Source organism: Myotis daubentonii, chromosome X, assembly GCF_963259705.1.
Source record: "Myotis daubentonii chromosome X, mMyoDau2.1, whole genome shotgun sequence".
Lineage (NCBI taxonomy): Eukaryota > Metazoa > Chordata > Mammalia > Chiroptera > Vespertilionidae > Myotis > Myotis daubentonii.
Genome location: NC_081861.1, coordinates 138,596,880 through 138,618,883, shown reverse-complemented (window position 1 = coordinate 138,618,883; position 22,004 = coordinate 138,596,880). Strand labels below are relative to the sequence as shown.

The following is a 22,004-nucleotide window of genomic DNA, read 5'->3' as shown; positions in this document are numbered from 1 at the left end:
CGGTAGACAAGGCTCGGAGATATCCCTGGAAATAGTTTTCATTTCAATGACCAGCGTTCTTATTGTTTGATCTCCTGAGGTTCGTCAACCAATACTACCCTCTCCAAAAAAAGAACGAATATTTTAGGGATTACAGGTGTTTTATGCTGATTGTCTCTTTCCTTTGAGGAATTATGAGGGATGCGAGGGCACGTCTCCTGAAGGCTCGAGCCGTCTCTGTATGTGGCGTTAACATCTAGCTCTGTGTGCATTAGGGTTTTTAAATGTGTTTAGCAATGAACAGCCCCAAACAAATCCCAGCGATCATAAAATTCATCTACAATCAAACCAGAGAGAGGTGTCAGGCGGAGGGCCCAAGGGGAGCCCCAGAAATCAATTTCAGGGCTTCCATGGTTGTATTAAAGAGATCACTGACTGCTGATTAAATTCTCCTCTTGCAGGAAAGTGTGTGAAAATGCAAATTGAAACCTGTAAGGCTGAGGACTGGGGAGCGTGAGGGATGTGTTTCTAAGGTATGTTTCTCATATTCAAAATATTGCACTTCTGGCCCAGCCGGCGTCGCTCAGTTGTTGAGCATCGACATGTGGACCAGGAGGTCACGGTTCGATTCCCGGTCCAGGGGACATGCCCAGGTTGCAGACTCGATCCCCAGTAGGGGGCGTGTTGGAGGCGGCCGATCCGTGATTCTCTCTCATCATGGTTGTTTCTCGCCCTCTCGCTTTTCCTTCCTCTCTGAGTCAATAAAAACATTTTAAAAATATTAAGCAAGTGAAGTGTTGCATTCAGATTGAATGCACATTGTTTTCAAATCGTTTATTATATTTTTGTTTTAACATACCAGGTGGGTAGTCATTTAAAGACTACCTAGCGCCTGAGCCGGTTTGGCTCAGTGGATAGAGTGTCCGCTTTTTTTTCTAAATATATTTTTATTGATTGCAGAGAGGAAGGGAGAGGGAGAGAGTCAGAAACATCCTTGATGAGAGAATCATGGATCGGCTGCCTCCTGCAAGTCCCTCACTTGTGATAAAGCCCACAACCTGGGCATGTGCCCTTTACCAGGAATTGAACCCAGGAACCTTCAGTTCGTAGGCTGACACTCTATCCACTGAGCCAAACCAACCAGGGCCAATTTGACTTTTCAAAGGTAGCAAATGCCTTGGAGAAGAAGTAAGCATCTCATTATTCATGTCACAGTAATTCCATGAATTCATGTCATTCATGGGAATTACAACTCACCTCACCATTCTTTCCACATTGTTCCTGTAACTGCAGACTCTGACTAATAATGACACTTGTAGGTAAACAACCTGTTTGTATAAGGATCCTAGGAACAAATTTCATAAGGTATGAACTCTGACCTTCCCAGTTCTGGGAGATTTCCTGACCTTCAACCTTAGAACCAGGAGGACAACGTCTAGGATGACGCACACTGGACCATCAACTGACCACTTGCAAGATCCTTATCAGATTGGACTGTGCCTGTGGGCACATAGAGATCTTCTCAAGCCACGCCCCCTGACCTCTTTGCTTTGTTTGGCCTCTCCCTCCTTATAAAAGACTCAGCCTGTTCTGAGATGTGCAGATGAGTTTTGGGACTAGCGTCCCCTATCTTCTCAGGTTGCCTGCACCTAAATAAACCTCTTTCCTTCCTAACGACCACCTGTTTCCAGGGACTGGTTTCTGGGATGTGAGTCAGTGGTATCTTGTTTTTTCTGGACACATTCCTGGTACATGGAATCCGGGAATATGTGTATCATGGTCATGTTCTTTCTTCTGCAGGTGACAGGGGGAAGCAGACACTGGTCACAGAGGAAAGGAGCTACGAACGGTGCTTTACCTTCAGAGCAATAAGAACAGGTAAGAAAAATATGGATGGGAGGAGGAGTAGGAAGGACTGGAATGGAGTCTTGCCTGAGGTAGGAATTTGCACTTTGAGTACTGCAGTGAGTTTAGCAGCAAAACCATACCGCTCTTGTCAAGAGCATGGCTGTGGTTTGGGGAAGGGAGAGATCATTCTATGAGTGATGTTATGAGGCCTCAGGAATCCGACTTGCTGTTTCACCTGTCACTTGATTCCTGTTTTCCCAATCAGCTATCCAAGGTGTCTGTCTGTCTCTGAATATTTTGGTCTTGCCTCTCTCACCAGCACTTGAGAAGCAAGACGGCTGTTAAAAAGCCCACCTGGACGCAGACGTTAGCTTTGTTCCTCTGCCAGCTGTTAAAGATAAAGCATATTATTTGCATGGGGTGGGTGGTTCTATGGTTTGTGAGTTCCCTCTGAGATGAACAGAAAGAAGGTGTTGTTGTCAGGACAAAAAGAAAAGAACCAAGTACAAACTTTAATTAAGAAAAAAAGAAAAGAAAAGAAACAAAAAGAGCCTGGTGCCATGTCACAGTTGTTTAGCTTAAGCCTAGGAACCAGAAGATGTTGATTAGATTCCCAGTCATGACACACGCCCGGGGTACAGTCTTGATCCCCAGTAGGGACATGCAGGAGGAAACCAATCCTAGATTCTCTGTCATCATTGATCCTTCTCTTTCTCTCCCTCTCCCTTTCTCTCTGAAATCAGTAAAACTATATAAAAAAAGAAAGAATAGTCCTGGAGCAGGAAAGTAGAGCCTTGAGTCAATCCAATATAATAAAAGGCTAATATGCAAATCAAAAAACGGCAGAATGACTAGTCCTTATGACATGCACTGACCACCAGGGGCATATACTCATGGCAGGAACTACCCACTGGTGGTCAGTGCGCTCCCAAAGAGGGAGCACCGCTCAGCCAAAAGCCAGGCTCACAGCTGCCGAGCACAGGGAGGTAGTGGGAGCCTCCACGGCAGCACTAAAGAGGGCCTAAGCCTTCAGTTGGACATCCCTCAAGGGGTTCTGGACTGGGAGAGGCCACAGGGTTGGCTGAGGGAACCCCTTAGTGCATGAATTTTGTGCACTGAGCCTCTAGTAATATTATAACAACGGTGTACATTGTCAGATGGGTATGAGATTAATTGCATGATTTCTTAGTGCATTATATAATGTGTAATCATTGGGGTGTACCCCTGAAATGAACCTAATGTTCTATGTTAACTTATTTAAAAAATGTTTTTAAAATTACATAGGACCATGTTACCTTCATAGAGTCATATTTTACATCAAGTATGTTTTGTACAGGTTTTTTGAGAAGAGAGATCTAAAACTAAAAAGAAAGAAAAGTTGAGATTCATAAATTTACAAAATAAACCAAAGGCAACCACAAACACAATGGTAAAAACCATAAAGATAAAAGCCGAGGTAAAATGCATTTGGAGACCTGATCCCCTGTCTTTCGATGCCAGGACCGAAGTAGCCAGAGGCTAAGATAAGCTGTGGCTGTTGCTCCTGGGACCACGGAGGAGTCATGGCCGAGCTCCCGTTGAAGGTGCACCTCACCTCTCACCCCATTGGCCTGAGGATGCGCCGGCCCTCGGTGTACCAGGACGAGAAGCAGCGCACGTGGCTGCATTTCGTCATTGAGACAAGAGGTGTCCTGCAAGTACGGTTGCGCCAGGAAGACATCCCCAGTGGGCATATCGAATTCACCATCAACCCGCTGTCCTCGAGCACCATGCCTTTGCTGTGGACGCTCCAAACTGGCAACCAGTACCTGGACTGCAGGTGCCGGTTTTGGCACATCGTGCACCACATCAAGGAGAATGGCGTGGAGGAAATGATACTTGAGCTGATGGACAACTCGTAGGACATCTGATGGGGTCCCTGGCTCTTGTCAACCTGAGCCCCAGTCCTGCTGGCCTGCCGGTGGGACATGTATAGTTCTGTTCACCATTTTACTAAGATCTGTTGTTCTATCTGCCACACCCTTGGGGTGAGGGCACATTGATCTCTCTCTCTCTCATTCTCTCTCTCTCTCTCTTTGTTGTTTTTGTTGTTGTTGTTGTTATAGTTGTTGTTGTTGTTGTTGTTGTTGTTGTTGTTGTTGTTCTTCTTCTTCTTCTTCTTCTTCTTCTTCTTCTTCTTCCTCTTCTTCTTTCTTCTTCTTCTCTTCCTCCTCCTCCTCCTCCTCCTCCTCCTCCTTTCTTTCTCTCTCTCTCTGTCTCATTGTCTCACTGTCTCTCTCTGTTTCTCTCCCTTTCTCTCAAATCAATAAAAGCATTTTGAGCCAAGCTGGTGTTTCTCAGTGGTTGAGGGACTACTTATGAATGTGGAGGTCATGGCTCAATTCCTGGTCAGGACACAGACAAGATTTAACCAATGAGCCCTAGCTTGTTTGGCTCAGTGGATAGAGTGTTGGACTGTGGACTCTGGAAGGTGCCAGGTTCGATTCTGGTCAAGGGAACACACTCTGGTTGTGGGCTCGATCCCCAGTAGGGGCTGTGCGTGAGGCACCCGATGTATGATTCTCTCTCATCATTGATGTTTCTCAGTCCCTTCATTTATGAAATCAGTCCTATATCATAAAAGCCTAATATGCTAAGTGTCAAGTCGACCGGTCATCTGTTCAACCAAGCAAAGCATAATATGCAAATGAAATACTAAGTTTGCTCAACTGATCACTATAACATGCATTGACGACCAGGGACAAGAAATTCAGACTGGTAGGTCAGATTGCTGCTGGTGTCTGGCTGATCTGGACTGAGTGAGATGGGATGGATATGCCCTGGCGTCTTCCAATGGTCCTTCCCCAGCTGGCCAACCTCCCATTTCCCTCCCCAGGTCTAATGGTGCAACGGTGGGGTCCCTTGGCCTAGCCTGTGGCCTCTCCTGATCAGGGACCCCTCGAGGGATGTCCGAGAGCCAGATTTGGCCGATCCCCACAAGACAGGCCAAGGCCCCAAACTGGTGCACGATTCATGCTCCGGAACTCTATTAAAAATATATTAAATAGAGAAAGAAAAAGAAAAAGACCTTAAGCCTGAAAATATTAACCCAGCCCCGATAGACAAGGCTCAAAGACATCAATGGAAATAGTTTTCATTTCAATGACCAGAGTTCTCATTGTTTGATCTCCTGAGGTTCGACAACCAATACTACCCTCTCAAAAAAAAGAACGAATGTTTGGGGGATTATGGATATTTTATGCTGATCATCTCTTTCCTTTGAGAAATTACAAGGGGTGCCAGGGCTCCTCTCCTGAGGGCTCGAGCCGGCTCTGTGTGTGGCTTTAGAGTCTAGCTCTGGGTGCATTTGGGTTTTTAATTGTGTTTAGCAATGAACAGCCCCAAACAAAGACCAGCAATCATAAAATTCATCTTCCATTGCACCAGAGAGAGGCATCAGGAGAGGGAACTGGAGTGAGCCCCAGAAGTCTATTTTAGGTCATCTATGGTTGCATTAAAGAGATCACTGACTGCTGATTAAATTCTCCAATTGCAGGTCAAAACCGGTTTGGCTCAGTGGATAGAGCGTTGGCCTGCAGATTGAATGGTCCCAGGTTCAATTACAGTCAAGGGCATGTACCTTGGGTGTGGGCTCATCCCCAGTAGGGAGTGTGCTGGAGGCAGCTGATCAATGTTGCTCTCTCATCGATGTTTCGAACTCTCTTTTTCTCTCCCTTCCTCTCTTCAAAAAATCAACAAAATATATTTTTAAAAAAAATAAATTCTCCTCTTGCAAGAAAGTGCTTGCAAATGCAAATTGAGACCTTTAAAGCTGAGGACTGTGGAGAGTGAGGCATGTGTTTCTAAGGTGTGTTTCTCATATTCAAAATATTGCACGTCGCGACCAGCTGGCATGTTTCAGTGGCTGACTGTCGAAGTATCAACCAGGAGGTCATGGTTCGATTCCTGGTCAAGGGCACATGCCCGGGTTTCAGGATCGATCACCAGTAGTGGGTGTGCGGGAGGCGGCTGATCCATGATTCTCTCTCATCATGGATGTTTCTCAACCGCTCGCGTTTCCTTCCTCTCTGAGTCAATTAAACATTTAAATATTTTAAGCAAGGGTTGCATTCAAATTAAATGCACATTGTTTTAAAATAGTTTATTATTTTTTTGGTTTAACATACCAGGTGGTTAGTCATTTAAAGACGACCTAGCGTCGGTGCTGGTTTGGCTCAATGGATAGAGCATCGGTCTGCGAACTGAAGAGTCCCCAGTTTGATTCCCAGGCAAGGGCACATGCCTGGGTTGTGGGATCGATCCCCAGTGGGGGGCGTGAGGAGGCAGCAGGTCCATGATTCTCTCTTATCATCACTGATGTTTCTTCTCTCTCTCCCTTCCTCTCTAAAATCAATAAAAAATTATATTTTTTATAAAAGAGCCCACGCCTCGAGATCTGACCTGTGTAGCACTGCAGACACTCTGTCTCGTGACCCTTTTGTGCTCTATTCCTTCGAGGCCAGTATGAGGGTGTCATTTGAATTAAATATTATTTTCTGCCCTTTTTTTCGTTTTTCTTCTTATTTTGCTTCTTCTAAATGCCAACGGGCAGATGCCGGACATTTCCTTAGGACCCCATTCATCTTTTCTTCCTAAGTGGGGAAGAGTTTGCCTCAAATGAGGTCATTGAGCTGGGAGTTGTTTTTAATTTTTTTTTTTCAGAGAGGAATAGAGAGGGAGAGAGTTAGAAACTTCCATGTTGAAAAAATCATGGATCGGCTGCCTCCTGCACGTCCCTCACTGGGGATCAAGCCCACAACCTGGGCACGTGCCCTTGACCAGGAATCAAACCCGGGATCCTTGAGTTCCCAGGCTGAAACTCTATCCACTGAGCCTAACTGACCAGGGCCAATATGACCTTTTCAAAGGGTGCAAATGCCTTGAAGAAGAACGAAGCATCTCAGGATTCATGTCACAGTGGGAATTACAACTCACCTCATCATTCTTTCCAAATTGTTCCTGTAAATGCTGACTCTGACTAATCATGAAGCTTGTAGGTAAACAGCATGTTTGTATAAGAATCTTAGGAACTAATTTTAGAAGATAGGAACTCTGACCTCCCCAGTTCTGGGAGATTTGCTGACCTTCAACGTTAGAACCAGGAGGACAAAGAGTAGGATGACGCACACTGGACCGACACATGACCATTTGCAAGATCCTTATCAGATCGGACTGTGCCTGTTGTCTCTTAGAGAATTTCTCAAGCGCTGCCCCCTGACGTCTTTGCTCTGTTTGGCCTCTCCCTCCTTATAAAAGCCTCTGCCTGCACTGATATGTGCAGACGGGTTTTGGGATGAGCTTCCCCCATTTTCTCAGGTTGCCGGCACCTGAATAAACCTCTTTCCTTCCTCACCACCACATTTCTCACAGGACTGGTTTCTGGGGTGTGAGTCAGGGGAACCTTGTTTTTTCTGGACACATTCTTGGTACATGGACTCCTGGGAATATTTGTATCAAGGTCATTTTTTTTTTCTTCTGCAGGTGACAGGTGGAAGCAGAGACCGGTCACAGAGGAAAGGAGCAAAGAACGGTGTTTTGCCTTCAGAGTAAGAAGAACAGGTAAGAAAAAGATGGATGGGAGGAGGAGAAGGAAGGAATGGGGATGGAGTCTGATCTGAGGGAGGAATTTGGACTTTGTGGACTGCAGTGAGTTTAGCACCAAAACCATACAGCACTTGCCAAGAGCATGGCTGAGGTTTGGGGAAGGGAGCAATCATATAAGTGATGTTATGAGACCTCAGGAATCCTACTTGCTGTTTAAACTGTCTCATTGCTTTGTGTTTGCCTGATCAGCTATGCCAGGTATCTGTCTGTCCCTGAATATTTTGGTCTTGCCTCTCTCACCAGCACTTGAGAAGGAAGATTGCTGTTAAGAAGCCCACCTGGATGCAGACGTTAGCTTTGTTCCTCTGCCAGCTGTCGGAGGTAAAGCATATTGTTTCCATATTATTTCCATGGGGTGGGTTGTTCTGTGGTTTGTCAGTTCCCTCTGAGATTATCAGAAAGAAGGTGGTTGTGTCAGGACAAAAAGAAGAGATGAACCAACTGCAAAGTTTTAATTAAGAAAAAAAGAAAAGAAAAGAAAAGAAAAGAAAAGAAAAGAAAAGAAAAGAAAAGAAAAGAAAAGAAAAGAAAAGAAAAGAAAAGAGCCCGGCTGGCATGGCTCAGTTTTTTAGCTTAAACCAAGAACCTGTAGATGTGGATTCGATTCCCAGTCATGGCACATGCCTGGGTTACAGTCTTGATCCCCAGTAGGGGGCATGCAGGAGGCAACCAAACCGTGATTCTATGTCCTCATTGATGTTTCTTTCTCTCCCTCTCCCTTTCTCTCTGAAATCAGTAAAACTATATGTAAAAAATGAAAGAATGGTCATGGCACAGTAAAGTAGAGCATTGAGTCTATGCAATTGTATATAATAAAAGGCTAATATGCAAATCGACCGAACAGCAGAATGAATGGTTGCTATGACACGCACTGACTACTGGGGGAATATGCTCATGAGAAGAGCTGTCCACCAGTGGTCAGTGTACTCCATCAGTGGGAGAACCTTTCATCCAAAAGCCAGGCTCACAGGTGCCGAGCACAGAGGAGTGGTGGGAGCCTCAATGGCAGCTCTATAGCGGGCCTAAACTGTCAGCTGTACATCCCTCAAGGGTTCTTGGACTGGGAGAGGCTGAAGGGTTGGCGGAGTGACCCCCCTGAGTGCATAAATTATGTGCACTGAGACTCTAGTATTGTTATAATAACTGTGTATGGTGTCAGATGGGTATGGGATTAATTCCATGATTTCTTAGTTCATTATATAATGTCTAATCATTGGGGTGTACCCCTGAAATGAACCTAAGGTTCTATGTTAACTGTCATTTAAAAATGTTTTTAAAATTTCATAGGACCATGTTACCTTCATAGAGTCATATTTTACCTTACGTACTTTTTGTACAGTCTGTTCGAGAAAGAGCTCTAAAACTGAAAAGAAAGAAAAGTTGAGATTTATACATTGGCAAAATAAACCAAAGGCCACCACAAACACAACCGTGAAAACCGTAAAGATAAAAGGTGAGGTAAAATGCGTTTGGAGACCCCATCTTCTGTCTTTCGATACCAGGACCGAAGTAGCGAGAGGCTCTGAGAAGCTGTCTCTGTTGCTCCGTGGACCACGGAGGGGTCATGGCCGAGCTCCCATCCATCGTGCACCTCATCTCGCATCCCATGTACCTGAGTATTTGTGGGCCCTCGGTTTATGAGGACGAGAACCAGCGCACATGGCTGCATCACGTCATGGACACAGGAGGTCACATTCAAGTACAGCTGTGCCAGGTCGACTACCACAGTGGGCATAATGGACTCCCCACCAGCCCACTGACCTCGAGCACCATGCCTTCATGGTGGACGATCCACCTTCACAGCAGATACCTGGACTCCATGGACCGATTCTGGCGCATCATGCACCACATCAAGAAGGATGACATGGAGGAAATGATCCTTGAGCTGATGCACGACTCTTAGGACATGTGATGGGGTCGCTGGCTCTTGTCAACCAGAGCCCCAGTCTTGCTGGCCCACTGTTGGGATGTTCATAGTTCTGTTCACCTTTTTAATAAGCTCTATTGATCTACCTGCAACCCCCTCTGTGTGAGGGTACATTGTTCTCTCTCTCTCTCTCTCTCTCTCTCTCTCTCTCTCTCTCTCTCTCTCTTCTCTCTCTCTCTCTCTCTCTCTCTCTCTCTCTCTCTCTCTCTCTCTCTCTCTCTCTCTTCTTGTTGTTCTTGTTCTTCTTCTTCTTCTACTACTACTTTTCTTCTTCTACTGTTTCTCTCTATATATCTCTTTGTCTCTTTGTCTCTCTCACACTCTCTCAAATCAATAAAACCATTTTGAGCCAAGCTGGGGTTTCTCACTGGTTGAGGGACAAACTATGAACCTAGAGGTCACAGTTCGGTTCCTGGTCAGGGCACAGACAAAAATTAACCAATGAGTCCTAGCTTGTTTGGCTCAGTGGATAGAGGGTTGGACTGTGGACTGTGGAAAGTCCCAGGTTTGATTCTGGTCAAGGGCACATGCTCAGGTTTTGTGCTCGATCCCCAGTAGGAGGCGTAGAGGAGGCACACGATGTATGATTCTCTCTCAGCATTGATGTTTCTCACTCCCTTCCTGTATGAAATCTATCCTATATAATAAATGCCTAATATGCTAAGTGTCCAGTTGACCAGTCATCTATTCAACCAATCAAACCATAAGATTCAAATGATATACTAAGATTGCTCAACTGCTCGCTATGACATGCATTGACCACCAGGGACAAGACTTTCAGACTGGTAGGTCAGCTTGCTTCTGAGGTCTGGCTGATCGGGACTGAGTGAGACATGCTGGACACACCCTGGAGCCTTCCCATGGTCTCTCCCCAGCTGGCCTACCTCCTGTGTCCATCGCCAGACCCAATGGGGCACCATTTTGGCGCCCTGGCCTGTGCCCTCTCCTAATCTGGGACCCCTGGGGGATGTCAGAGAGACAATTTTGGTTGATCCCCGCAGGCCAGGTCAAGGCACCACACTGGGGCACTCATTCCCCCAAACATTTGTTCTTTTTTTGGAGAGGGTAGTATCGGTGGATGAACATCAGAAGATCAAACAATGAGAATGCTGGTCATTGAAATGAAAACTATTTCCAGTGATGTCTTTGAGCCTTGTCTACCGGGGATGGGCTAATATTGTTCAGCCTGAAGGACTTTTTCTGTTTTACCCCCTGTTTAATATATTTTTATTAGAGGCCCAGGTTTAGGGCCCAATCGCCAGTAGGGGGCATGTGGGAGGAGGCCACTCCGTGATTCTCTTTAATGCAAACTTGATGTCCTGAAATTGATTTCTGGGATCCCTCCAGCTCACCCTCCAGCCTCCTCTCGCTGGTGCGATGGTAGATGAATTTTATGATCGCTGGACTTTGTTTGGGGCTGCTTAGTGTTAAACACAATTAAAAACCTAAATGCACACAGAGGTAGACCATAAAGCCGTGATTTTCTCTCATCATGGATGTTTCTCTCCCTCTCGATTTCCCTTTATCTCTGAGTCAATAAAATCATTTAAAAAAATATTAGCAATTGATGCATTCAGATGGCATGCACATTATTTTTAAATAGTTTTTTATTTTTTGGCTTAACATACCAGGTGGTTAGTCATTTAAAGACTAACCTAGCACCTGTGTTCATTTGGCTCAGTGGATAGAGCCTCATCCTGCGGACATAAGGGTCCCGGGTTTGATTCCAGTCAAGGGCATATGCCCGGGTTGTGGGCTCCATCCCCAGTGGGGGGGCGTGCAGGAGGCAGCTGGTCCATGATTCTCTCTCATCATCACTGATGTTTCTATCTCTCTCTCCCTTCCTCTCTAAAATCAATACAAAACTATATATTTTTTAATAAAAGAGCCCACGCCTCAAAATCTGTCATGGGTCGCACTGCAGGCAGTCTGTCTCGTGTCCCCTTTGGGCTCGATTCCTTCATGGGCAGTATGAGGGTGACATTTGAATTATGGGTTTTTTTTCTCCAATTTTTAATTTCTTGTTTCTTTTGCTTCTCCTAAATGCAAACAGGCAGAGGTCTGACATTTCCTTAGGGCCCCATTCATCTTCCCTTCCTAATTGGGGAAGAGTTTGCCTCAGTGTAGGTCATTGAGCTGGGAGTTGTTTTTTATTTTATTTTTCTTCAGAGAAGAATGGAGAGGGAGAGACTTAGAAACATTCATGATGAGAGAAGCATAGATCTGCTGCCCCCTGCAAGTCCCTTACTGAGTATTGTGCCCAAAATCTGGGCATGTAACCTTGATGGGGAATCGAACGCGGGACACTACAGTTTTCAGGCCGACACTCTATCCACTGAGCCAAACCGGCCAGGTCTAATTTGACATTTTGAAAGGGTGCAAATGCCTTGAAGAAGAACGTAGCATCTCAGCATTCTTGGGAATTACAGTGGGAATTACATCTCACCTCACCATTCTTTCCAAGTTGTTCCTGTAAATGCTGGCTCTGACTAATAATGAACCTTGCAGATAAACAGCATGTTTGTATAAGAATCCTAGGAACTAATTTTAGAAGTCATGAAGTCTGACCTTCCCAGTTCTGGGAGATTTGCTGACCTTCATCCTTAGAAACAGGATGACAAAGTCAGGGATGACGCACACTGGACCATCACCTGACCACTTGCAAAAACCTTATCAGATTGGACTGTGCCTGTCGGCACTTAGAGAACTTCTCAAGCCCCAGCCCCTGACCTCTTTGCTCTGTTTGGACTCTCTCTCCTTATAAAATCCTCTACCTACACTGAGCTCTGCAGATGGGTTTTGGGATGAGCTTCACCCATCTTCTAAGGTTACTGGCACCTGAATAAACCTCTTTCCTTCCTCCACACCACCTGCCTCCCAGGACTGGTTTCTGGGGTGTGAGTTAGTGGTACCTTGTTTTTCTAGACACTTTTCTGGTACATGGACTCCTAGAAATATGTGTATCATGGTCATGTTCTTTCTTCTGCAGTTGAGAGGGGGAAGCAGAGACCAGTCACAGAGGAAAGGATCGAAGAACAGTGCTTTGCCTTCAGAGCAAGAAGAACAGGTAAGAAAATGATGGATGGGAGGAGGAGGAGGAAGGATTGGGGTTGGGGTCTGATCTGATGGAGGAATTTGGACTTTGTGGACTGAAGTCAGTTTAGCAGCAAACATATACAGCTCTTGCCAAGAGCATGGATGAGGTCTTGGAAAGGGAGAGATCATTCTATGAGTGATGTTATGAGACATAAGGAATCGGACTTGCTGTTTCACCTGTCACTTTGCTTCCTGTTTGCCTGATCACCTATCCCAGTATCTGTCTGTCCCTGAATATTTTGGTCTTCCCTCCCTCACCAGCACTTGAGAAGCAAGACCGCTGTTAATAAGCCCACCTGGATGAAGACATAAGCTTTGTTCCGCTGCCAGCTGTTAAATGTAAAGCATATTATTTGCATATTACTAGCATGGGTCGGTTGTCCTATGGTTTGTGAGTTCCCTCTGGAATGATCAGTAAGAAGGTGGTGGTGTCAGGACAAAAAGAAAAGTAGATCCAACAACAAAATTTGAATTAAGAAAACAAAAAAAGAAAAGAAAACTAAAAGCCTGGTCAGCATGGATTAGGTGTTTAGCTTAATCTGAGTAACCAGGAGATCACAGTTCGATTCCCTTTCCGGGCACATGCCCGGGTTACAGACTTGATCCCCAGTAGGAGGTGTGCAGGAGGCAACCAATCCGTGATTCTCTGTCATCATTGATCATTTTTTCTCTTTCTCTCCCTCTCCCTTCCTCTTGGAAATCAGTAAAACTATAGGAAAAAAATGAAAGGATAGTCATGGCATAGTAAAGTAGAGCATTGAATCAATGCAATCCTACATAATAAAAGGCTAATATGCAAATCGACCAAATGTCAGAACAACTGGTTGCTTTGACACACACTGAACATTGGGGGAAGATGCTATATCAGGAGCTCTCCACTGGTGGTCAGTGCACTCCCACAGGAGGAGCACCGCTCAGCAAAAGCCGGGCTCACAGTTGCCGAGCACAGGGGTTGGTGGGAGCCTACACAGCAGCACTAAAGCGGGCCTAAGCTGTCAGTTGGACATCCTTCAAGGGGTTCCGGACTGCGAGACCAGACTGAGGGACCCCCACAAGTGCATGAATTTTGTGCACTGAGTCTCTACTAATATTATAACTGTGTATGGTGTCAGTTGCGCATGAGATTAATTGCATGATTTGTTAGTGCATTATAAAATGTGTAATCATTGGGGTGTAACTCTGAAATGAACCTAAGGTTGTATGCCAACTCATATAAAAAGTGTTTTAAATATTCTATAGGACCGTGGTACCTACACGGAGTCAAATTTTACTTCAAGTACGTTTTGTACAGTTTGTTCTAGGAGAGAGATCTAAAGCTCAAAAGAAAGAAGAGTTGAGATTTATAAGTTTTCAAAATAAACCAAAGGCAACCACAAACATAACCACAAAAACCATAAACAAAAGCCGACGTAAAATGCGTTTGGAGACCCCATCCCCTGTCTTTTGATACCAGGACCGAAGTAGCAAGAGGCTCTGAGAAGCTGTGCCTGTTGCTCCTTGGACCACAGAGGGGTCATGGCCGAGCTCCCATCGAAGGTGCACCTCACCTCGCACCCCATCTTCCTGAGGATCCGTGGGCCCTCGGTGTACAAGGACGATAAGCAGCGCATGTGGCTGCATCTCATCATGGAGACAGGAGGTGTCCTGCAAGTACGGTTGCGCCAGGAAAACATCCCCCGTGAGAATATCGCACTCATCACCAGCCCGCAGACCTCGAGCACCATGCCTTCATTGTGGTCGCTTCTGCTTGGCAGCCGGTACCGGGACTCCATGGGCCGGGTTTGGCATATCGAGCACCACGTCAAGGAGGATGACATGGAGGAAATGATCCTTGAGCTGATGGACAACTCGTAGGACATGTGATGGGGTCAATGGCTCTTGACAACCTGAGTCCCAGCCCTGATGGCCTAGTGGTGGGACATGAATAATTCTGTTCACCTTTTTACTAATCTCTGTTGTTCTAACTGCCAGCCCCTGGGTGCGAGGGCACCTTGATGTTTCTCTCTCTCTCTCTCTCTCTCTCTCTCTCTCTCTCTCTCTCTCTCTCTCTCTTTCTCTCTCTCTTTCTTCTTCTTCTTCTTCTTCTTCTTCTTCTTCTTCTTCTTCTTCTTCTTCTTCTTCTTCTTCTTTCTTCTTCTTTTACTTCTTTTCCTTCTTCTTCTCCTTTCTCTATCTCTCTGTCTCTTTCTCTCTCTCACTCTCTCTGTCTCTCTCCATCTCTCAAATCAATAAGAGCATTTTGAGCCCAGCTGGTGTTTCTCAGTGGTTGAGGGACGACCTATGAACCCGGAGGTCACGGTTCAATTCCTGGTAAGGGCAAAGACAAGAATTAACCAATGAGCCCTTGCTTGTTTGGCTCAGTGGGTAGAGGGTTGGACTGTAGACTCTGGAAGGTCCCAGGTTCGATTCTGATCAAGGGCACATTCTCTGGTTGTGGGCTCAATCCCCAGACAGGGGCGTGAAGTAGGCACCTGATGTATGATTCTCTCTCATCATTGATGTTTCTTGCTCCCTTCCTGTATGAAATCAATCCTATATAATAAAAGCCTAATATGCTAAGTGCCCAGTCAAACGGTCATCTGTTCAACCAATCAAAGCATAATATGCAAATGATATACTAAGTTTTCTCAACTGGTCACTATGACATGCATTGACCACCAGGGACAAGACATTCAGACTGGTAGGTCAGATTGTTGCTCTAGTCTGGCTGATCGGGACTGAGTGAGACATGCTGGACAAACCCTGGTGCCCTCACAAGGTGCCTCCCCTGCTGACCAACCTATCGAGTCCCTCCCCAGACCAAATGGGGCACCAGTGGGGTCCCTTGGCCTGGCCTGTGCCCTCTCATAATCTGGAACACTCGGGGGATGTCAGAGAGCCAGTTTCGGTCGATCCCTGCAGGCCAGGCCCAGTCAGCACACTGTTGCACGAATTCGTGCACCAGGCCTCAAGTAAAAATATATTGAACAGCGAAAGACAAACAAAAGGATCTTAAGCTTCAAAATATTAGCACAGCCCCGGTAGACAAGGCTCGAACACATCACTGGAAATAGTTTTCATTTCAATGACCAGCGTTCTCGTTGTTTGATCTCCTGAGGATGGTCAAAGGATACTACCCTCTCCAAAAAAATAAAGAATGTTCTGAGGATTACGGATGTTTTATGCTGATCATCTCTTTCCTTTGAGGAATTACGAGGGATGCAGGGTTTGTCTCCTGAATGCTCGAACCGGCTCTGTGTGTGGCTTTAGCATCTAGTTATGTTTGCATTTGGGTTTTTAATTGTGTTTAGCACTAAAGAGCCCTAAACAAAGCCCAGCGATCATAAAATCCATCTAGCAACCCACCAGAGAGTGGTGGCTGGAGAGGGAGCTGGAGGGATCCCCAGAAATCAATTTCAGGACATCTATTGTCCTATTAAAGAGATCACTGACTGCTTATTAAATTCTCCTCTTGCAGGAAAGTGTGTAAAAATACAAACTGAGACCTGTAAGGCTGAGGACTGGGGAGCGTGAGGGATGTGTTTCTAAGGTGTGTTTCTCATATTCAAAATATTGCACTTCTGGCCCAGTCGGCCTGGCTCAGTGGTTGACCATTGACCTATCAACCCGGAGGTCATGGTTCATTTCCCAGTAAAGAGAACATGCCCGGGTGTCGGGCTCGATCCCCAGTAGGGGGCGTGTGGGAAGCGGCCAATCAGTGATTATCTCTCATCATGAATGTTTCTCTCCCTCTCGATTTTTCTTCCTCTCTGAGTCAATAAAAACATTTTAAAAAATATTAGCAATTTTTCCATTCAGATTAAATGCACATTGTTTTAAAAACGGTTTATTATTTTTTTGAATTAACGTACCATGTGGGTAGCCATTTAAAGACTACCTAGCAGCTGAGCTGGTTTGGCTCAGTGGATAGAGCGTTGGTCTTGTTTTTCAAAGATATATTCATTGATTTCAGAGAGGAAGGGAGAGGGAGAGAGTTAGAAACATCCATGATGAGAGAATCATGAATTGGCTGCCTCCTGAACGTCCCTCACTGGGGATCAAGCCCACAACCTGGGCAAGTGCCCTTGACCGGGAATTGAAACCAGGACCCTTCAGTTTGCAGGCCGAACTCTATCTACTGAGCCAAATGGGCCAGGGCCAATTTGACATTTTCAAACGGTGGAAACGCCTTGAAGCATCTCAGGATTCATGTCACAGTGGGAATTACAACTCACCTCAGCAATCTTTCCACATTGTTCCTGTAAATACAGACTCTGACTAATAATGAAGCTTGTAGGTAAACAGCATGTTTGTATAGGAAACCTAGGAACTAATTTTAGAAGATATGAACTCTGAACTTCCCAGTTCTGGGAGATTTGTTGACCTTCAACCTTAGAACCAGGAGGACAAAAGCTAGGATGACACACAACGGACCGTCACCTGACAACTTGCAAGATCCTTATCAGTTTGGACTGTGCCTGGAGGCACAAAGAGAACTTCTCAAGCCCCGCCCTCTGACTTCTTTGCTCTGTTTGGCCTCTCCCTCCTTATAAAAGCCTCTGCCTGCACTGAGATGTGCAGATGGGTTTTCGGACGAGTATCCTCCATCTTCTCAGGTTGCCGGGACTTGAATAAACCTCTTTCCTCCCTCAACACCACCTGTCTCACGGGACTGGTTTCTGGGGTGTGAGTCAGGGGAACCTTGTTTTTTCTGGACACATTCCTGGTACATGGACTCCTGGGAATACGTGTATCATGGTCATGTTCTTTCTTCTGCAGGTGACAGGGGGAAGCAGAGAACGGTCACAGAGGAAAGGAACTACGAATGGTGATTTGCCTTCACAGCAAGAAGAACAGGCAAGAAAAAGATGGATGGGAGGAGGAGGAGGAAGGATTGGGGATGGAGTTTGATCTGATGGAGGAATTTTGGCTTTGTGGACTGAAGTGAGTTTAGCAGCAAAACCATACAGCTCTTCCCAAGAGCTTGGCTGAGGTTTGGGGAAGGGAGAGCTCATTCTATAAGTGACGTTATGAGCCCTCAGGAATCCTATTTTGTTTCAGCTGTCATTTGCTTCCTGTTTGTCCCTTCAGGTAACATTGGTTTCTGTCTGTCCATGAATATTTTGGTCTTGCCTCTCTCACCAGCACTTGAGAAGCAAGACCGCAGTTAAGAAGCCCAGCAAGACGCTGACGTTAGCTTTGTTCCTCTGCCAGTTGTTAAGGGCAGAGCATATTATTTGCATGTCATTTGCATGATTTGGGTGGTTCTATGGTTTTTGAGTTTCCTCTGAGATGATCATTAAGAATGTGGTGTTGTCAGGACAAAAAGAAAAATTGAAACAACAACAAAGTTTTAATTTTAAAAAAAAGAAAATGAAAGGAAAGAAAAGAAAGAAAAAGAAAAGATAAGATAAGAAAAGAAAAAATAAGGAAAGAAAATAAAAGGAAAGAAAAGAGCCTGGCTGGCATGGCTCAGTTTTTAGCCTAAACCTAGGAACCAGGAGATGTGGATTTGATTCCCAGTCATGGCAATTGCCCGGGTTACAGTCTTGATCCCCAGTAGTGGGCATGCAGGAGGCAACCAATCCGTGATTCTCTGTCATCATTGATCTTTCTTTCTCTCCCTCTCCCTTTCTCTCTGAAATCAGTAAAACTATATCTAAAACACGAAAGAATAGTCATGGCATAGTAAAGTAGAGCATTGAGTTAACGCAATCGTATATAATAAGAGGTAATATGCAAATCGATCAAACAGCAGAATAACTGGTTGCTATGACACGCACTGACGACTGGGGGCAGATGCTCATGACAAGAGCTGTCCACTGGTGATCAGTGCACTCCCACAGTGGGTGCACCACTCAGCCAAAAGCCAGGCTCACAGCTGCCGAGCACAGGAGGCTGGTGGGAGACTCCATGGCAGCACTATAGTGGGCCTAAACAGTCAGTTGGACATCCCTGAAGAGGTCCCGACTGGGAGAGGGTACAGGTTTGGCTGATGGACCCCCCTTATTGCATATATTTTATGCACTGAGCCTCGAGTAATATTATCAGAACTGTGTATGCTGTCAGATGGATATGAGATTAACTCTATGATTTCTTAGTCCATTATATAATGTCTAATCATTGGGGTGTACCCCTGAAATGAACCTAAGGTTCTATGTTAACTGTCATTTAAAAATATTTTTAAAATTCCAGAGGACTATGTTACCTTCATAGAGTCATATTTTACCATACGTACTTTTTGTACAGTTTGTTCAAGAAGAGAGCTCTAAAACTGAAAAGGAAGAAAAGTTGAGATTTATAAATTTGCGAAATAAACCAAAGCCAACCACAAACACAGCCGTAAAAATCATAAAGACAAAAGCTGAGTTAAAACTCGTTTGTAGACCCGATCCCCTGTCTTTCGATACCAGGACCCAAGAAGCGAGAGGCTCTGAGAAGCTGTGGCTGTTGCTCCTTGGACTACGGAGGGGTCATGGCCGAGCTCCCATCGAACGTGCACCTCACCTTGCACCCCATGTACCTGAGTATCTGTGGACCCTGGGTTTATGAGGATGAGAACCACCGCACATGGCTGCATCTCATCATAGAGACAGGAAGTGTCCTGCAAGTACTGTTGCGCCAGGTTGACTATCCCAGTGAGCATATTGCACTCACCACCAGCCTGAAAACCTCGCACACCATGCCTTCGATGTGGACGCTGCACCATGACAGCCAGTACCTGGACTCCATGGGCCGGTTATGGCGCATCATGCAGCATGTCGAGGATGACATGGAAGTAATGATCCTTGAGCTGATAGACAACTCATAGGACATCTGATGGGGTCCCTCGCTCTTGTAAACCTGAGCGACAGTCCTGCTGGCCTGCAGGGGGGACGTTTATAGTTCTGATCACCTTCTTAAAAAGCTCTGTTGTTCAAACTGCCACACCCTGGGTATGAGGGCACCTTGATCTCTCTCTCTCTCTGTTTCTTCTCGTTCTTGTTCTTCCTGTTCTTGTTGTTGTGTTGTTGTTGTTGTTGTTGTTGTTGTTGTTGTTCTTCTTCTTCTTCTTCTTCTTCTTCTTCTTCTTCTTCTTCTTCTTCGTTTTTATATATTTTATTGATTTTTTACAGAGAGGAAAGGAGAGAGATAGAGAGTTAGAAACATCGATGAGAGAGAAACATCGATCAGCTGCCTCCTGCACATCTCCCAGTGGGGATATGCCCGCAACCCAGGTACATGCCCTTGACCGGAATCGATCATGGGACCTTTCAGTCCGCAGGCCGACGCTCTATCCACTGAGCCAAACCGGTTTCGGTTTCTTCTTCTTTTTTTCTTCTTCTTCTTCTTCTCCCCCTCCTCCTTTCTCTCTCTCTCTCTGTCTTTCTCTGTCTCATTGTCACTCTGTCTCGCTCCCTTTCTCTCAAATCAATAAAAGCATTTTGAGCCAAGCTGTTGTTTCTCAGTGTTTGAGAGACGACCTATGAAACTGGAGGTCAAGGTTCGATTCCTTGTCCAGGCACAGACAAGAACTGACCAATGAGCCTTAGCTTGTTTTGGTCAGTGAATAGATGGTTGGACTGTGGATTCTGGAATGTTACAGGTTCGATTCTCATCAAGGGCACATGCTCTGGTTGGGGGTTTGATCCCCAGTAGGGGGTGTGCAGGAGGCACCCGATGTATGATTCTCTCTCATCATTGATGTTTCTCTCTCCCTTCCTGTATGAAATCAATCATATATAATAAAAGCTTCATATGCTAAGTGTCCAGTCGACCGGTCATCTGTTCAACCAATCAAAGCATAATATGCAAATGATATACTAAGATTGCTCAACTGCTCGCTATGACATGCATTGACCACCAGGGAGAAGACTTTCAGACTGGTAGGTCAGCTTGCTGCTGGGATCTGGCAGATCAGGACTGAGTGAGACAGGCTGGACACACCGTGGAGCCCTCCTGTGGTCCCTCCCCAGCTGGCCAAACTCCCGAGTCCATCCACAGATATAATGGTTCACCAGTGGGGTCCCTTGGCCTGGCCTGTGGTCTCTTGTAATCTGGGACCCCTTGGGGGATGTCAGAGAGCCATTCTCGGCCAATCCCCGCAGGTAGGCTGAGGCATCCCACTGGTGCACGAATTCGTGCACTGGGCCTCTAGTAAAAATATATTAAACATAGAAAGACAAAGAAAAAACCTTAAGCGTGAAAATATTAGCCCAGCCCTGGTAGACAAGGCTCATAGACATCACTGGAAATACTTTTCATTTTTTTTAGGTTTTTTTTATTGCTTTATGTATTACAAAGGGTATAACATGTGTGTCCTTCTTTTTTCCCTGCCCTTGACAATCCCCTGGCCTCCACTGCACCCTAGTGTCTTATGTCCATTGCTTATGCTTATATGCATGCATACAAGTCCTTCGTTTTTATTTCAATGGCCAGCATTCTCATTATTGATCTCCTGAGGTTCGTCAACCGATATTACTCTCTGCAAAGAAAAAGAACAGATGTTTGGGAGATTATGGGTGATTTATGCTGATCATCTCTTTCATTTGAGGAATTACGTGGGATTCCAGGGCTTGTCTCCTAAAGGCTCGAACTGGCTCTGTGTATGGCTTTAGCATCTAGGTCTGTATGCATTTTGGTTTTTCGTTGTGTTTAGCACTAAACAGCCCCAAACAAAGCCCAGCGATCATAAACTTCATCTAGCATCGCACCAGATAGAGGTGGCTGGAGAGGAAGGTGGAGGGAGTCCCAGAAATCAATTTCAGGGCATCCATGGTTGCATTAAAGAGATCACTGACTGCTGATTAAATTCTCCTCTTGCATGGAAGTGTTTGCAAATGCAAATTGAGCCCTTTAAGGCTGAGGACTGGGGATCGTGAGCGATGTGGTTCCAAGTTGCGTTTCTCACATTCAAGATATTGCACTTCCGGCCCGGCCGGCGTGGCTCAGTGGCTGAGCATCATCCTATCAACCAGAAGATCATGGTTTGATTCCAGGTCAAGGGCACATGCCCAGGTTGAGGGCTCGATCGACAGTGTAGGGGGAGTGTGGTAGGGGGCCGATCCGTGATCTCTCTCATCATGGATGTTTCTCTCCCTCTATCTTTCCCTTCCTCACTGAGTCAATAAAATCATTTTAAAAATATTAGCAATTGTTGCATTTAGATGACATGCACATTATATTAAAATAGTTTATTAGTGTTTGGTTTAATATACCAGGTGGGTAGTCATTTAAAGATGACCTAGCACCCGAGCTGGTTTGACTCAGGGGATAGAGCGTCCACCTTTTTGTTTTTTTTTCAAGTATATTTTTATTGATTTAAGAGAGGAAGGGAGAGGCAGAGAGTTAGAAACATCCAAGATGAGAAAATCATGGATCAGTCGCCTCCTGCAAGTCCCTCACTAGGTATCAAGCCCACAACCTGGGCATGTGCCCTTGAACGGGAAGCAAACCCGGGACCATTCAGTTCACAGGCCTACACTCTATCCACTGAGCCAAACCAGGTAGGGCCAATTTGACTTTTTCAAAGGGTGGAAACGCCTTGAAGAAG

The 22,004-nt window shown here is 45.5% G+C and overlaps 4 protein-coding genes across 4 annotated transcripts; all 4 read left to right on the top strand.

The window, feature by feature from the left end:
- The first annotated feature begins 3,389 nt into the window (after positions 1-3,389).
- LOC132223756 (T-cell leukemia/lymphoma protein 1A-like) lies at positions 3,390-3,728 on the top strand. Its single transcript, XM_059678778.1, has one exon. The coding sequence runs from the start codon at positions 3,390-3,392 to the stop codon at positions 3,726-3,728; it is 339 nt and encodes a 112-aa protein (XP_059534761.1).
- A 5,306-nt stretch (positions 3,729-9,034) lies between these two features.
- Positions 9,035-9,373, top strand: LOC132223755 (protein p13 MTCP-1-like). Its single transcript, XM_059678777.1, has one exon. It carries the CDS (start codon positions 9,035-9,037, stop codon positions 9,371-9,373), a length of 339 nt encoding a protein of 112 aa, XP_059534760.1.
- Positions 9,374-14,008: 4,635 nt separating this feature from the next.
- On the top strand, positions 14,009-14,347 carry LOC132223754 (protein p13 MTCP-1-like). The gene has a single exon (XM_059678776.1). It carries the CDS (start codon positions 14,009-14,011, stop codon positions 14,345-14,347), a length of 339 nt encoding a protein of 112 aa, XP_059534759.1.
- Positions 14,348-18,947: 4,600 nt separating this feature from the next.
- LOC132223752 (T-cell leukemia/lymphoma protein 1A-like) lies at positions 18,948-19,283 on the top strand. Its single transcript, XM_059678775.1, has one exon. It carries the CDS (start codon positions 18,948-18,950, stop codon positions 19,281-19,283), a length of 336 nt encoding a protein of 111 aa, XP_059534758.1.
- Positions 19,284-22,004: the final 2,721 nt, after the last annotated feature.

What these genes read in the sequence shown, in the direction of transcription:
- LOC132223756 (XM_059678778.1), top strand. Translation starts at nt 3,390, where the DNA reads ATGGCCGAGCTCCCGTTGAAGGTGCACCTCACCTCTCACCCCATTGGC.
- LOC132223755 (XM_059678777.1), top strand. Translation starts at nt 9,035, where the DNA reads ATGGCCGAGCTCCCATCCATCGTGCACCTCATCTCGCATCCCATGTAC.
- LOC132223754 (XM_059678776.1), top strand. Translation starts at nt 14,009, where the DNA reads ATGGCCGAGCTCCCATCGAAGGTGCACCTCACCTCGCACCCCATCTTC.
- LOC132223752 (XM_059678775.1), top strand. Translation starts at nt 18,948, where the DNA reads ATGGCCGAGCTCCCATCGAACGTGCACCTCACCTTGCACCCCATGTAC.